Here is a 13985-nt window from a genome sequence, read left to right as displayed (position 1 = left end):
TTTAGTTGCTGTCTTCGAGAGGTGTTATTCTCATTTTAATTGCAACTTGGTAAGCTGTTTGGCTAGAATGAATGAAGCCTGGCTCTTTTCTCAATGAGCATTTCTAACTCAGACTAGGTCCATGAGGACACAAGACTTTCCAGGAAAAAAAAAAATCACCCAATATTTACTGGAAAAGGCAATTTTGTAAGTTGGAACCCATGGAATAATATTTTCAAAGCCAAATCTATCTATCTACTTTACAGCCTCCTTGTTTCCTGTGTGAGAAAAAGAAAATAATGAGGCCAGACGTTTTTTCCTTTTTCTTCTTTTAATTTTGTTCAGCATTAAAGGAGGGAACTTCATAAACATTGATTGTCATTTACAGAAAACATTCAGAAATCATGTGTGCATTATCCAGGGAATGCTAACAGTATTCAACTAATAATTTACAGGACATAAAATAAGGACAAAAACCTATTACATTCTAAAGTAATATAAAACTCTTTTTTTTAATTGTTAGGGAGTGCTGTTTTATTCTAGTATATTTATAATAAAAAAAACTCAATGCTTACTTCCTAAATGACTCAGGCTGCAGTTTTACTCACGTACACAGAAATTAGGGCTTACATATTAAACAAGGAGAGAGAGATCAGAAAACTGTAGATTTTAAAACTACATATGTCACTGGGTTTATTTGTAGTTTGCCTTTTGCCCCTATCAGCCAATAATAATGCATGTAATAATGTAAGTTAAGCTCCAGAAAGATCAAAGCCTCTAGGAGGCTTTATTTCTTTAAAAAAAGAATATAATTATTATGCTTTTTAGAGTGAATACTTTTATTTTACATAGTCTGGCAATGCAGGTTGTATGCGTTGCTAGCAATGACACGCGTGCTAGTAAGAGACGCAAGCTGCACATTCCAGGTGCAGTGGTGGCTGGTAGGTACAGCCAAGCCCCAGACCACATGGTTTCAACGCTGGAGGACTCAGACCTCTGCTCTCTACTTGACACGTGTGGGCTGGAGCTCAGGTAAAAACATTAAATCTCTGAATGTTGGAAGTACATGAAAATTATTTCTCTCAGTCCTAAAAGCAAGGAATTATTGTCAGGGATTTCAAAAATATTGGAAAGTCTCATTTAAATCTAAATATCTTTTTTTTATTATAAATCAATCATCATAAAATATTAGCCTTTTAAAGTTGTGTTTGGGATGCAGGAAAAGCATCAGACTCATCAGACTTGCTCCTGCCTGTGTTGTTACAGCTCATGACACCTTCAACTTTCCTCCCTCTCAGTCTCCCCCCACCCTCCCCCAGGTTCTTGACAACATTTATTTGGTAAAGGTCAGTTATGGCTTCAGCGAATGAGTGATCTGACCTTAGGTTATTAATACGAAATAAATGTGTACAAAAATATTTTGTTCATCAGAAAGCAGAGCTTGTTTTCCTTAAGCTATTCCGTGCAGAAAGGATATGGACTAAGCCATTTGCTACAAGGAAAGAGGACTTACTCAGGCAACATTTTTTTTTTTTCTTTTTTAAAAAACTTTCCTTTTTCATGTTGTCTGGTTCAGATAGGGTTTACAAGTCTTAGGGAAATCTTAATACAGATTCTTTGGAGCAGATTTAATTGACAGCCCTGTCCCTTTCTCAGCTGTCTTACAAAAGGAAGCGTACACTTAACACCAATGACCCATCAAGATGCTTAAACCATTACAACCAGTTTCTGAGAAGTACGTAACACGCAGAAAGGAAGCAAGTACATATTCGCTCTTTGTTGGTTTTTCCCCCTCTAAAAAAATCATTACAAAGTCTTATGCTTAAACAGAGACATAGAAAAATCAGTGTATTCACTGTCTCCAGTTATTTACAGCAAAAATTACAGAGACAGCATACATCATATTAGACCTTCCACAAGCATATATTAAAGGTAATTACATCTGAAAAAATATTTTTTTTTCCTCTACATTTCTACAATACATACTCAATTTTCTATAGGTGTAGTTTCCATTCCTGTGTGTGTGTGTGTGAATCAGATGAAGCAGACGGTACCGTGCTTGGGGGTGTGGTCCGGAGCTTCTCTGACATACCTAGTGTGTGTGTGTGTGTGTGTGTGTGTTCAGTCATGACCCAGGCAGGTATATGCCCTCCATCAGCCACTGCCTGAAGAGTATGGTTTAACAGAAGGATCACGCTGCCCAGTGGGGGTGCACATCCCCTGCGCTTCCCCCAACTGGGTTTATTCAATCTCGGTAAACTTGTGCTTTATTTTTGGCCATAAGAACAATCACTGAGCTGCTCTGCCTGCTCCACTGGAGGTCGTGCTTACAGTCATGCAGGAGGCAAAGATTACTATGGCCAATTCATTTCGGAGGAATTTCAACAGCTAAGGAAAAAAGTGCACAAACAGACAACCCCTATTCGCTGCAAAAAAATCCATGGTCCCTCACTTCAGAACAATGGAGGACTATGTTATTGTGACTGTGGAGTAAATTCTTTAGACACAACCAAGGGAAAAATAAGAACTTGCAGATTATGAAACCGCACATTTAAAGAAACACACGGAGACTCAAAAGCATAAAAATTGTGCATTGGACTTTCAGAAACAGAAAGTGGCAAGAAATCTAACCACCTGACTCTATGAAGCTGAAAGTTTGGGCAAAACAGTGTCTTTTATAAGCCATCATGAAATTATTTTCATTTTCAGATTTGTTTGCCATTTTTAAAGCTGACCTCTTACTATATCCTCTAGTCAAATATGGAAACCAAATTAAGTGTCAGAAGAGCAAGACCTTTTGCCCCTGAACCCCTGACTCTAATGTCACCCAGAGTTGTATCTGGTCAGACTCGCTCCAGTCAGATAGGCCCCACGATTGGATTTGCAGGGGCTGTGACCACCTTCTGCCCCAAGACATGTTTGTTTGGTCTGCACTAAGCCTTGAATCAACTGACATTTACGACTCAAGAGATTGCATAAGATTTAGAAACTAGCAATATTTCAGCTTTAGCTGACTCTTGGATGCCCCTTTTCATTGGGGCATTTCCTTGCTAGCTTCCCACCAGACTGCTTCACTCATTTGCATCAACTCCCTGGCCCTCTTAGACTGTTGAATTTTTAAACTTAGCTTTAAACAAACATGTTTCTCTGGTCCTGAGATACTCCCCTACCAACAACCCCAAAAGGATGCCAACTCTTGTCTGAAGACACACGTGGCTGCCCATATCAGATTGCTGTTTGGATTAGCAGTTGGGAACAGAAAATCAAATACCACTTCATCTAAAGCAGATGGTGGGACTTCCGCTCTCGTTAGAGGGGACTCTGTGCAAACCGTCACTACAGATGCACACTTTCAAGTTATTGCTGTTCTCTTAAACGGTAGTTCTGTCAGGGCACAGATGCCCTTGTCTGAACTTGCTGCCACTTGTAGTAGCTTCGAGAGAGAAAGAAATCAGGAAAATGTTATTTCTTCTAATTTCCAATAGCAGTAGAAGTTTTCCTTGCTTCTATGATAAATAGAAACAGAATATAGAACAAAACTGACATAATTTGCATCTGATTGATGGCTTTGAAAAAAGCTGTTATGTTGTGTCCTTGGGACATAAGAATTGCTTTTGCAGTCAAGTCTGGTACACATGGGACTGGAGAGAGTGAGCGTGAATTGACTATCCATGTGCAAGGTTTTCTACAAGCAGTTTAGCTTGACTGCTGGGAAGTTGTGTGTGGAGCAGGCAGCTGTGATAGGACATGAACTAATGCCTCCTGGAACCTACTGTTAATATCCAGAGTCTCTTAGATTCTATCAAAGAAATCTGATTACCTAAGAGACCTCTGTATTGTCTGTTTTTACCTACCCAGTGGTTCAGAGTCCTGAAGACACTTTTAAAACAAGGGAGATCCAGAAAGGGTATGTTTGTCAACTACATCTCCACCCTCAGTTTTCAGTCTTTGGGGGGGAGGGGGGTAAAAGAGCTGCAGAAAAAGGAATACAAAGAGGACCAGAGTCACAGACAGCTGGGCTTGAGATGAGATGTTAGGCCAGATGTGGAATTCCTTATTTTCCTATGTTCCCTCCAAAACTTGCCTTTCTTTTCACAGACCACAAGTCACCTCCCTTGTCAAGTGGTGAATGCCACTGACTTGTATAGGACTTGTATAGGAAGCCTGGGTTCTCTGGGAGATACCTATTCCTATAAACGGGGCAACTGGATCATTTGACTCTCAGGAGATTTTAGAAAATGAAGCTAAGTTGTTACTCATGAGCAATTTTTCAGCAAGTCCAAACATAGAAGTAAATTCAGCTTACAGCATGAAGTTACCCCTCGTTGGTCTGAAAGCCTTGTCAGAGTGGTTCTCTCACTGGCATGTTTAATTTGTGCCATTTATATTTTGTTGTCATTTTCCTGTTTTTTGTCCCCCTCCTTCTTGGTGTACCTTTTTAAAAAAAAAAAAACAAAACAAAACATCCCTGAGTGGATACAGTGCAACATCTGCATCAAGCAGTGATTGTCATTTACGAAGCATGACGTGAGAAGTACAGATCCTGGGTCCTTTCTTCCGGTGCCCACCTTACTATGAATGTGTTGCAAACACTTGTGAGTCTTCATGGGGAAGGGACAAAGGTTGCATGTGGTCAAGAAAGTTGTTAACCAAAATTTCAAAATACCTCCAGAGGTAGTCACAGGAGACATTCAAAGGGCAGCTTTTAAAGGTACTTTGTTACCACTGAAGACATGACTTGGCTGTCTTTCAAGGGACAGATTTGGCAACTGTGGCAACAATTGGAAATCTCTTTTCTCAACTGCAAGGGGCTGATCGCGTACTGGTTTCCACTGTTTTGTTCTGGTTCAGTTGTTAGCTGTTTCCTGTCCCCTAGCTTCAAAAGGTTCATGCCGTCCCAGTGAAATGATTGCACCAGTGGAAACAACACAAATTCAAATCCAGGACCTCCTGAGGCAGTGTGGGGAACAATCTTTTTCCTACATCACCCATGGGACAAGGGAGGGAAAATTCTCAGCCACCTCATCAATTGAGTCAATTTAAATCCTCCAAGGTAAATTGGAGGAAACAAACGGTTCCCTTTGCAACTGAGCAGGAATTACAGGCTGACAATAGGAAACACTAGTCCAACTGAACAATGAAAGCAAAGTTTGACATAAGTTCAAAGCTCAAAGGGAAACGCCAAGTAGACACATTAAGCATTGCCTATCACAAGCCAATCATAAAACATACATTGCATTTGGAAACAGCTTGGTTTAATTGAGTGCCTTCCATTACCCTGTTTTCCTAGCAATCAGTAAAGTAATCTTTCCATTAGAAGGAAATATGACTCTTGGAATTAATTCTTTATACAAAGAGCTAACAGGAGTGACATTTACACCAAAAAGAACTGAGTCCCTGTAGCAGCATAATAAGCAGTCTACAGCTGTCTTCTTAGACACTGAAGGTAATTTGGTTCAGTGTAGTTAAATTAATTGAATATAACAGTAGTTGAGAAAGGGATTCATTATTTTAAAGCCTTTTTTTCTCCATTGGTTTGGAATTCATCAATCATGAGGTGGGAAAAGGCTCTGTTTTCTAAAAGACAAGATGAACACTACTGTTTGATCATCAGTGAGCAGTACCGTGGCATCATGGAGATGGCTGTCAACCATCCAGCTTCAGGAGAGCATAAGATTAAAAAAAATCAGTTTCCACTGATGGAAACTTCACAAAGCAGGTGTGCATTTGTGTGTGTGTATGTGTGTGTGTGTGAGTATTAGTAAGATAAGGGCAGGTCTTCTTGAGTTGATGGCCAGGCTACACTTACAGATCATAATTTTCCCTGTCTTATACACAAAGCTCCTCTCTAGATCCCTTTTAAAAACTCTTGTTTGGGACCAAATGAGACTAAAGGCACAAGGCCTCCAGAACATAAGCAGAACAAGCTCCTGATTGGAGGGCAAGTGGAGAAGTGAGATCTTGTATTAGGAAATCCAAGTTGTCTAATCCTGATCTCAACTCTGGCATTTTGTACTTTTAAAAGTTGCTAAAAGAATAACCCCAGGGTAGATGGATGATGCAATTTCAAACGGCACCAGAAAGAGTTTTGGCTTTGGGGTGCATTCGTTCTGTAGAATAACACAGATCTTTTTATTCTAATCTATCAAGGTTTTACTATATTTTTATAATATGGCATTTTGGAGTTGAAAAAATTAGAAGTCCCAGACTAGAAGAACATAGAAAGTCCTGCCTCCCCCTTTATTTATTGCTCCTTTTTTTTCTAACAAACTTATTAAAGAGAATGAACATAAGAACTACTTCTTTGCTTTGTATATTCTCTTTCTACTTCTTTGCAAAAGAGATAAAAATGTTTACATGAAATGGTATAAGGACCCTGGGTTCTGATTTACTCTTTTACTCCAATTTTTTTTAGAAAAAATTGCTGGTGGTCATAATCTACCGACTGTATTTCTTTGTTGATACAATAAGCACCAAAATCAAGTTTCTCTCACAACTTGAAATTCAAAGAAAAAAAGGTGGTTTTTGTGTCCTGGTGAAAAAATAGGAAATATCTGTTGTTTGGTCAAAAGGCCCTGGACTCCACAATGTTTTCTGTGGCCTAATTCTTAAAACAGGAAAATGGCTCCAAATAGTTAATTTTTTTTTCTATATGTACCATTTTGACAAGGCTTTGATGTCATTGATCGAAACAGAGTTTTTCTACAGAGGTCATGCGTTATATTTATTCCTTTATCAACTTATTTCTGAATTGATACCATTCTGCTATTAACTGCAGATGAAAACTCTGGCTGAAAAAACAAAATCCTGATTGTCTAACATAAAGGTAACATATAACACAGAAGGTAAATAACGTAAGAGTGCCTGACTGAACCTCCTTTGCCAGTAGGTATGATATTTTAAGCCACAGTGCATGTGTGTGTATAAGTAATAGTCATATCTAATATTCTCAGATATTATATACTTATCACATACCTGCACAGTGCTTTCCAAGACAGCTACAAATTTATACATGCATCGCCTATCTAAAAACATAGAAATCAGTAAGCCTATTAAGTGGAATTTTCTTAAATTATATTTGAACAATCAACAGGAAAAGTAATCATGTAAAGTACTGCTCTGTTCTTGTATATATCTACAATAAAATTCTATAAACAGTTGTTTCCCCAAACATACTTGAATAAAATTAAAAAAAGATAACACCCAGTGTCCTATATTTGTATATTTATGGTCATTTCAAAAACAAACAAACAAATAAAAGAGCCCCACTCAGGTGCATATTTACATTCTTCAAACTGTAGCGGTGAAAAATAATTCTATTAAGTGCAGGACATTCCTAATGTTGCAGTAGTGACATTTTCCTTAAGTCTTCATGAACACATTGCTTTTGTCTTAATGGTGATGCATTCCACGACTATGAGACAGTTCGCTTGTCGCCTTCATTTGCAGACGGTGGCACAGTCAGGATTAAAGAGCTCCTTGTATAACGGAGGAAAGAGTGTATTCACTATGTCTGGATGCGATTGCTTAAATACCTGCAGCTTCTCCCCGTGCAAGTTGCAAACTGCTGTGATGGTTGGTATCTTGGCTATTAGCTGCAGAGTGGAGAGACAGGGAAGGAGACAAAGAGGGAAGCTCATTAGTGCTCTGTCTCCTGAATCAGTGTCCTCCCTGGCCCCAGATGAAGGGAACTGACGTTGGAAAAAGATGTTCAAAAAGAAAGAAGGCTCACTTTCAGCTTCTCCTTTAGAACAAAACAAAACAAAACACCTTCCTCCCCCACTCTCTAAAGAGAAAATAAAGAGCAGGAAAGAAAGCAGGACCAAGCTTCCTAGTTCATTGTTCTTATAGAAAGTATGTATGGAAGGGAGTTTAGTCTAATCATTAGGAGGAGGAGCTGGCCAGGCAGGCTGACTAAGTTGGAATCCTGGTTCTAAAGTAGCTAAATGGCTATATGTCTATGACACCCTCTATGTCTCAGTTTTCTCATTTGTAAAATGGACTTACTCGTAGCATCTATTTCATTGAGTTGTTGTATAAACCAAGTGATGAAATTAATATGAAAGTGCTAAGAATACTGTAGGCATGAAACACAATGAGCTAATATTCTTATCTACCATTTCCCATAGATTTTTATAACATGAATATCAGATTTTTAGTTTTGGAAGATGACAGTGTTAGAAAGGTGTAACATCAATCATATGAGGTGTAATTCACAATGGTCTGGACTGCTCTGCTGTCCAGGTTACTAGCTTGCCACTATCTCTCTAATCCTTTCCCACTTTAATGCATAAAATGAAACCTATATTTAATTAAGGGAGAATTTGGGAGGTCACTGGCACTCAGCTTCCTTGGGGAGGTGTTTTAAAAAGTCATGGGAGAACATCCACTTATTATTATTATTTTTTTAGAACATCCACTTATTTTTTTTTTTTAGAATATCCACTTATAGCTGTTAGGTTTTGATATGTTAGTGTCATGTAAGATATAATTTTTTAAATTTAAATACCCAGAAGACAGTGTTTTAATAATTTAAAATAACCACAGTTTGTTAAACACTATATATGTCATCAGGTTCTGGACAATTCTAGCTTTTAACACACTTATAATTCTGAAACACTTAGAATCCATCATTTAGTGTCAAAATTGCTTAAAACCAAGTATCATTGTGATCAAATTACTGTGGGAATAACAAATACTCTCATATAGATAATACTTTTACAAAAGATAAGCTTGATAGTTCATATAGTTGACCAAAGGTACACTTGAAAGCAATGATGAAATAAAATAAACCCATCTAATCACCAATTAGGCTCACTGCTCTCCCTACTCCATTCAATAATAAGAAACCATTTCAGCCTTTGAAGTAAAGGAGGAAATAGATAATTAGTTACTTTGTGACTTTTCAAAATCAGAAATTTCCACTCTTTCATTAACTTTCCTTTTAACAACTAATGACTATATAACCACACTATGAGCCATTTAAAAATAGCACCAGGATTAGAGCTGTTGACATATTCATTAAAGGGATCTAGAACACACAAAGAAGTCTGGGGTTCAAAATTTTCAGTTCACTGCTATTTAATCACAGGGACAGAAATGAAAAAAAAAAAAAGCCTGTAGAATCTTTACAGAATGGATGTTAAGTTTTAGGCTAAGAATCAGGACTTTTCAACGTTGTGAGGTACTTAAACTGGTAGCAGACACTTCTATTAGACACCAGAATTCACAAAACAGTAGTGTTATTGCTTATAATCTATGTGGGGAGACAGATGAATATGACCACACAGTCAAACGCAGACTGAAAACCCGTGGCGAGTGCCATGGAGGAACAATGCTAGGACGAGTGGTTCATAGTAGGACGCTCTGACTTCTTTAAGGCAGGCACTTCTGAAAAAGGACCATTTAAGCTGGGCTCTGAAGGGGGAGAGAGCTAACCAGATGCTGGGGCTCGGGGGTGTGCAATATGTTCCAGGATCATATGCGGTATTAGAACTAAAAGAAGTTTTAGTGTCCCTGGAGCAGTGGGTGAGCATGTTCAAGGACAAAGCTGGCGAGGCTGCATAGTCAGGTTATGCTAGGTCTCACGGTCTCTGTTAAGGTCTTTGGAAGAATTTTAAGAAAGATGATCAGAATCCCATTCTGAAAGATTTGATTTGAATCCTGGTGGAAAGCAGTGTCTTTTCTATATTTTCATAGGTGAAGAGTGTACAAATGTCCACTAACTAGAGTCCCTTGGGAAATTATTCAAGCTTTCTTAACCAGCTGGTTCACACAGAAGGAGACTGTAACAATTTCGGAAAACTTCTTGCACATTACAATTCTCCCTGAAATAGCTACTGAATGCATAGAGGCTTTGAAAGCTTTCTATAATCATCTGCAGTTGAATTGATGGTGTGCAGAGTTCCTAAAACACCCAGATGCAACTCTGTAATGCTTGTCAATCTTTGGTGTGCACAAGAATTGCTGGGGTGCTTCCTAAAAATGCAGATTACTGCAATCCACTTGTAGGGATTCTGTTTCATGAAACCTAGATGCGGAGCTCAGATTTCATGTTTGAAATACATATCCTGAGGATACTGGTGCACTGGGTCCATAGAAGAGACTTTGAGAAGAACTGTTAAGAGATTCAAATCTTATAAATTTACAGCTGTTTTTTAAAAGTGACAAATTCTTTATCATATAAGAAATAGTCCTGGTAACTGAGTGTCAAGTTAGCTTCTTTTCTGGAGGCTGATCAGAAATGATCATATCTAGAGAGGGAAGGTTTCATTTGCTTGGTTCTATTAGTTTGGTGAGAGACGAGTAATGAAATTTCTTGAGTTCCCTATGAAACACAAATACTACATAAAGAGGATTAGTCTAGTGATAAAAATACGGGCTTTCAATGAGCCTGACTGTCTGCATTTGAACCCCTGACTTGCTCTTTACAGTTGTATGATCTTGGACAAGTCACTTAACCTGTTAGCTTCCTTTCTGTCAGATGACAATTATGACAGTCCCTACCTCAGAGAGTTGTTGGGAGGGTTAAGTGAGTCAATACAAGCCATCTATGACAGTAATGCTTCCCTCAAGGAGAGAAATAGTCAAGGTCATGTTTGTTCAGCCAAACAGCACAGAGGACAAGAAACCAGCTTAGCCCCTAAACAAGCAACCAAAATTGATTCTCTATGTATTGTATGTTTGCTTCCTAGATGGCTCAGCAGTAAAGAATCTATCTGCAATACAGGAGACACAGGAGATGCAGGTTTGATCCCTGGGTCAGGAAGATCCCCTGGAGGAGGAAATGGCAACTCACTCCAGTATTCTTGCCAGAATAATCCCACAGACAGAGGAGCCTGGTGGGCTATAGTCCATGAGGTTGCAAAGAGTCGGGCATGACAAGTGACTGAGAACACACACACATATTGTGTGTTGAGGTTTCCCCAGGAGGCTCAGTAGTTAAGAATCCTCCTGCCGATGCAGAAGATACAGGAGAAGTGGGTTCAAACCCTGGGTTGAGAAGATATTACTCAGCTGGGAAACTCAGCTGTACTGCATCTGGGAAACCCCAATGTCAAAAGGAGCTCAGAGAAGCCTCAGCAGTAGTTGAAGGCTCAACAACTTTTTAAATAGCTGGGGTGGTGATCTAGAAGCACTTGGAGATGGAAGGTGTAGTTGATTTCAAATTATCATGAGATTTCATCATGTTTAAATAATCCCCATGGCAGGAGTAGACAGAGGATCTAGAAAAAGGCATTTTCACACTCATTTACTCATCTCACTCTCTGATGATAAACATTTCTTGTAAGAAAGAAGCTTCAGCTTATACCTACAGGGGTCTATGAGAAGAAAAATAGCTGCTTGAGAATAGATGATAATCCTATGCTTCTTTCCAGAGGGTGGTTTTATGAGAAAACCCACAATTTTATAATTGGCACATTTGATGTTGAAAAAATGGAACATGCAAAGGTGAAAACTAGAGATCATGTGAGCTTTTAGGCCATCATGATGCCTTCCTACATGAAGCAGGAAGTCAACAATGGCTTGATTAAAGCAGAAGAAACCACAGAAGCACTGATAAAGACAGGAAATATACAGTGAAGCTGCACATCCATTCGTCTTCTCCATTCACTCTTTTTGGAGTTTTTGGTTAGCTAAATCTAGATATTTGGCCTAGACTTCCAGCACTGAATCTGAGGTATCTGTTCAGGTCACAGCCCTCTTCCACCATCCTTACTCCATCCTGACATCCATGCTGTATGGGATGTTTTCTCTACTCTGGGATTGGCTGACTAAAGTGGAAGCGGACACTTGCTTCAGCTAGGATTGGAATCTGGAATCAGACAGAGAGCCAGAGAATTACTTTCTAAATGTACTTTCTAAATTACTTTCTAGTGACCTAAGGAGCTAAGAGCTAGCCATATTTCACCAAGACCAAGGCAGCAGAGAAAACTGGTATTCAGAGAGGGAGAAGAAGAAAGCAGATACCTAAAGAGAGAGAAACTTGTGGGATGAAGGATTCTGAAGGCTTCCCAATTTCTTGTCCCAGCATTTCCTGAATGGGGGCTGGATTTCTGACCTTAGGTTCCATGAGATTTCTCTTCATTAGTTTTATTATTTTCTTCTTGCTTTTCCTAGCAGGAGTTGGTTCTTGTTCCTTGTAACCCAAGAGTCCTAACCAATACCTCAACTTGCAACTTCGTAAGTGGGGAGTAACATCAAAACCTCTCTTCTGGAACTTGCCTGGTGGTCCAGTGGTTTAAGGCTCAGAGCTTCCATGGCAGGGGGCACAGGTTCCATCCTTGGTCAGGGAACTAAGATACTGAATGTCTTGTGGAATAGCCAGAAAACAGACAAAGAACACCTCGCTTCTTCTTATAGACTATTAGTCTGACAGACAATCCCTATCATTTCTGGGTGTGGGACCTATAGTGTATGCCAGCAAACTATAAATGACTAACATGAGTTGAAATAATCTGATCTCTCTCAGGGATTCCTCAAGGAAACTTTCCACTCATGGGCCAAGACTGTGTATTATTTTTTGCTCCCTCCCCTGCATCTGGCACCCAATACACACTCATTATACATGTAGGCTGAAGTAGAAAACTATTTCCTAAGAAAGCTATTTCTTGAGAATTGATTTGGAATTAGAAATCTTGGATGATCTGTTGAACTGTTCTCTGTAATCTTGCCTCTTCTTGCATTATTTTACAGGGTATATCCTACTTGGCGAAACCTGAGCAGGGCTTCTGGGGTGCCTGGTCCTAACCTGGGCAGCGGTTACACTGGTATGTTAACTGCGTGATGATTCATTGAGCTAAATACTAACAAGTTAAGAACTTTCTGCTCGTATGTTGTAGTTTAAGAAAGTATGGAAAAATTAAATATAAAACAAATTCCTAACTAAATATGAAGGAGAACAGGGAGGCTCAGATCACGAGGCCACATCATCTGAGCAGGGACTCAAGTGGTGACTGGACAGGCTGTGCTGTTCAAGATTAAACTGATGAATCGCAGGCCCACCTGCTAGGAATTCTAATGTGACATCTAGTGTCCTGCACAAAGAATAAGCAGGCTTCAGGCGTAAACATCCCATTATTAATCATGACATAGTCTCTTTTGATCTTACTGAGACAGCAATGAAAATCATTGTAAATGATCCTTGGCAGTTCTCACTGATCTCTCAATCAGTGTTTGCTTGCTCCACAGACCCTACCTATGAGTCAGCACAGCTGCTTTTTTTTTTTTTTCCTAACTCTGTATCCTAATAGTGCTTACTAAAGTGAGAGTGACTAGGAGTGATTTCTTTCAGATAAAAATCTCAATTATTAACACTGTAAAGTAGGGCTGTGTAAACCTTCCCTCATACAAGCTTTCATTTAGAAACTTGCTGCTGCTACATTAGAAAAATTCCCCTCTCTGTGTTGGATAGTTTTGTTGTTCTGCCAGAAACAGAAAGCCTGATAGGAATGCTGACCCCTGGATGTGGGGTTTATAAACAGTGTATGCTTTGGGACTAGAATATCACCCTAAATTCAGTACAATAGTGCATAGGGTACTCATTTGAATCTGCAAGACCTGGAGAAATCTATTTATTCACTTATTGTAGTGGCAGAACATCTAAAGAGTCCTTAAAACTACTGCACAGGACTGAATACTGGGAGGCAAAAGAAGATGTTAGAAGGAACCTTTGTTTTTCTCTTCTAGAGTCAAAGAATGTTATACTGAAGGGACCTTAACGACCATCCAGTCCAACCTCCTTATTTAGGAGACAAAAAAAAAAGTGAAGCCCAGAGAACAGATGGGCTGCCTCCCCTAGTCATATGGGGCTTAAAAATATATGTGTATATATGCATATACATATATACATACATATACATATATATACATAGTAAGTGATAGTCACTCAGTCATGTCCGGCTCTTTGTGACCCATGGACTGTGCTCCATGGGTCCAGGCTCCTCTGTCCATGGAATTCTCCAATAATACTGGAGTGGGTATCTATTCCCCTCTCTAGGGGATCT

At 39.2% G+C, this 13985-nt stretch overlaps 1 protein-coding gene across 1 annotated transcript in view; it reads right to left on the bottom strand.

Moving 5' to 3' along the window:
* The window catches only part of RORB (RAR related orphan receptor B), an 84534-nt gene continuing 70840 nt past the window's right edge, over positions 292-13985 (bottom strand). The window contains exon 10 of the mRNA XM_018052768.1: positions 292-7574. Within this exon, the coding sequence (XP_017908257.1) occupies positions 7419-7574 (156 nt within the window). The 3' untranslated portion in view covers positions 292-7418. The remainder of the gene's footprint in view (positions 7575-13985) is intronic.

The sequence above is a fragment of the Capra hircus genome, chromosome 8, assembly GCF_001704415.2.
Source record: "Capra hircus breed San Clemente chromosome 8, ASM170441v1, whole genome shotgun sequence".
In the NCBI taxonomy this organism is placed as follows: domain Eukaryota; kingdom Metazoa; phylum Chordata; class Mammalia; order Artiodactyla; family Bovidae; genus Capra; species Capra hircus.
This window is presented reverse-complemented; position numbering and strand designations above follow the sequence as displayed.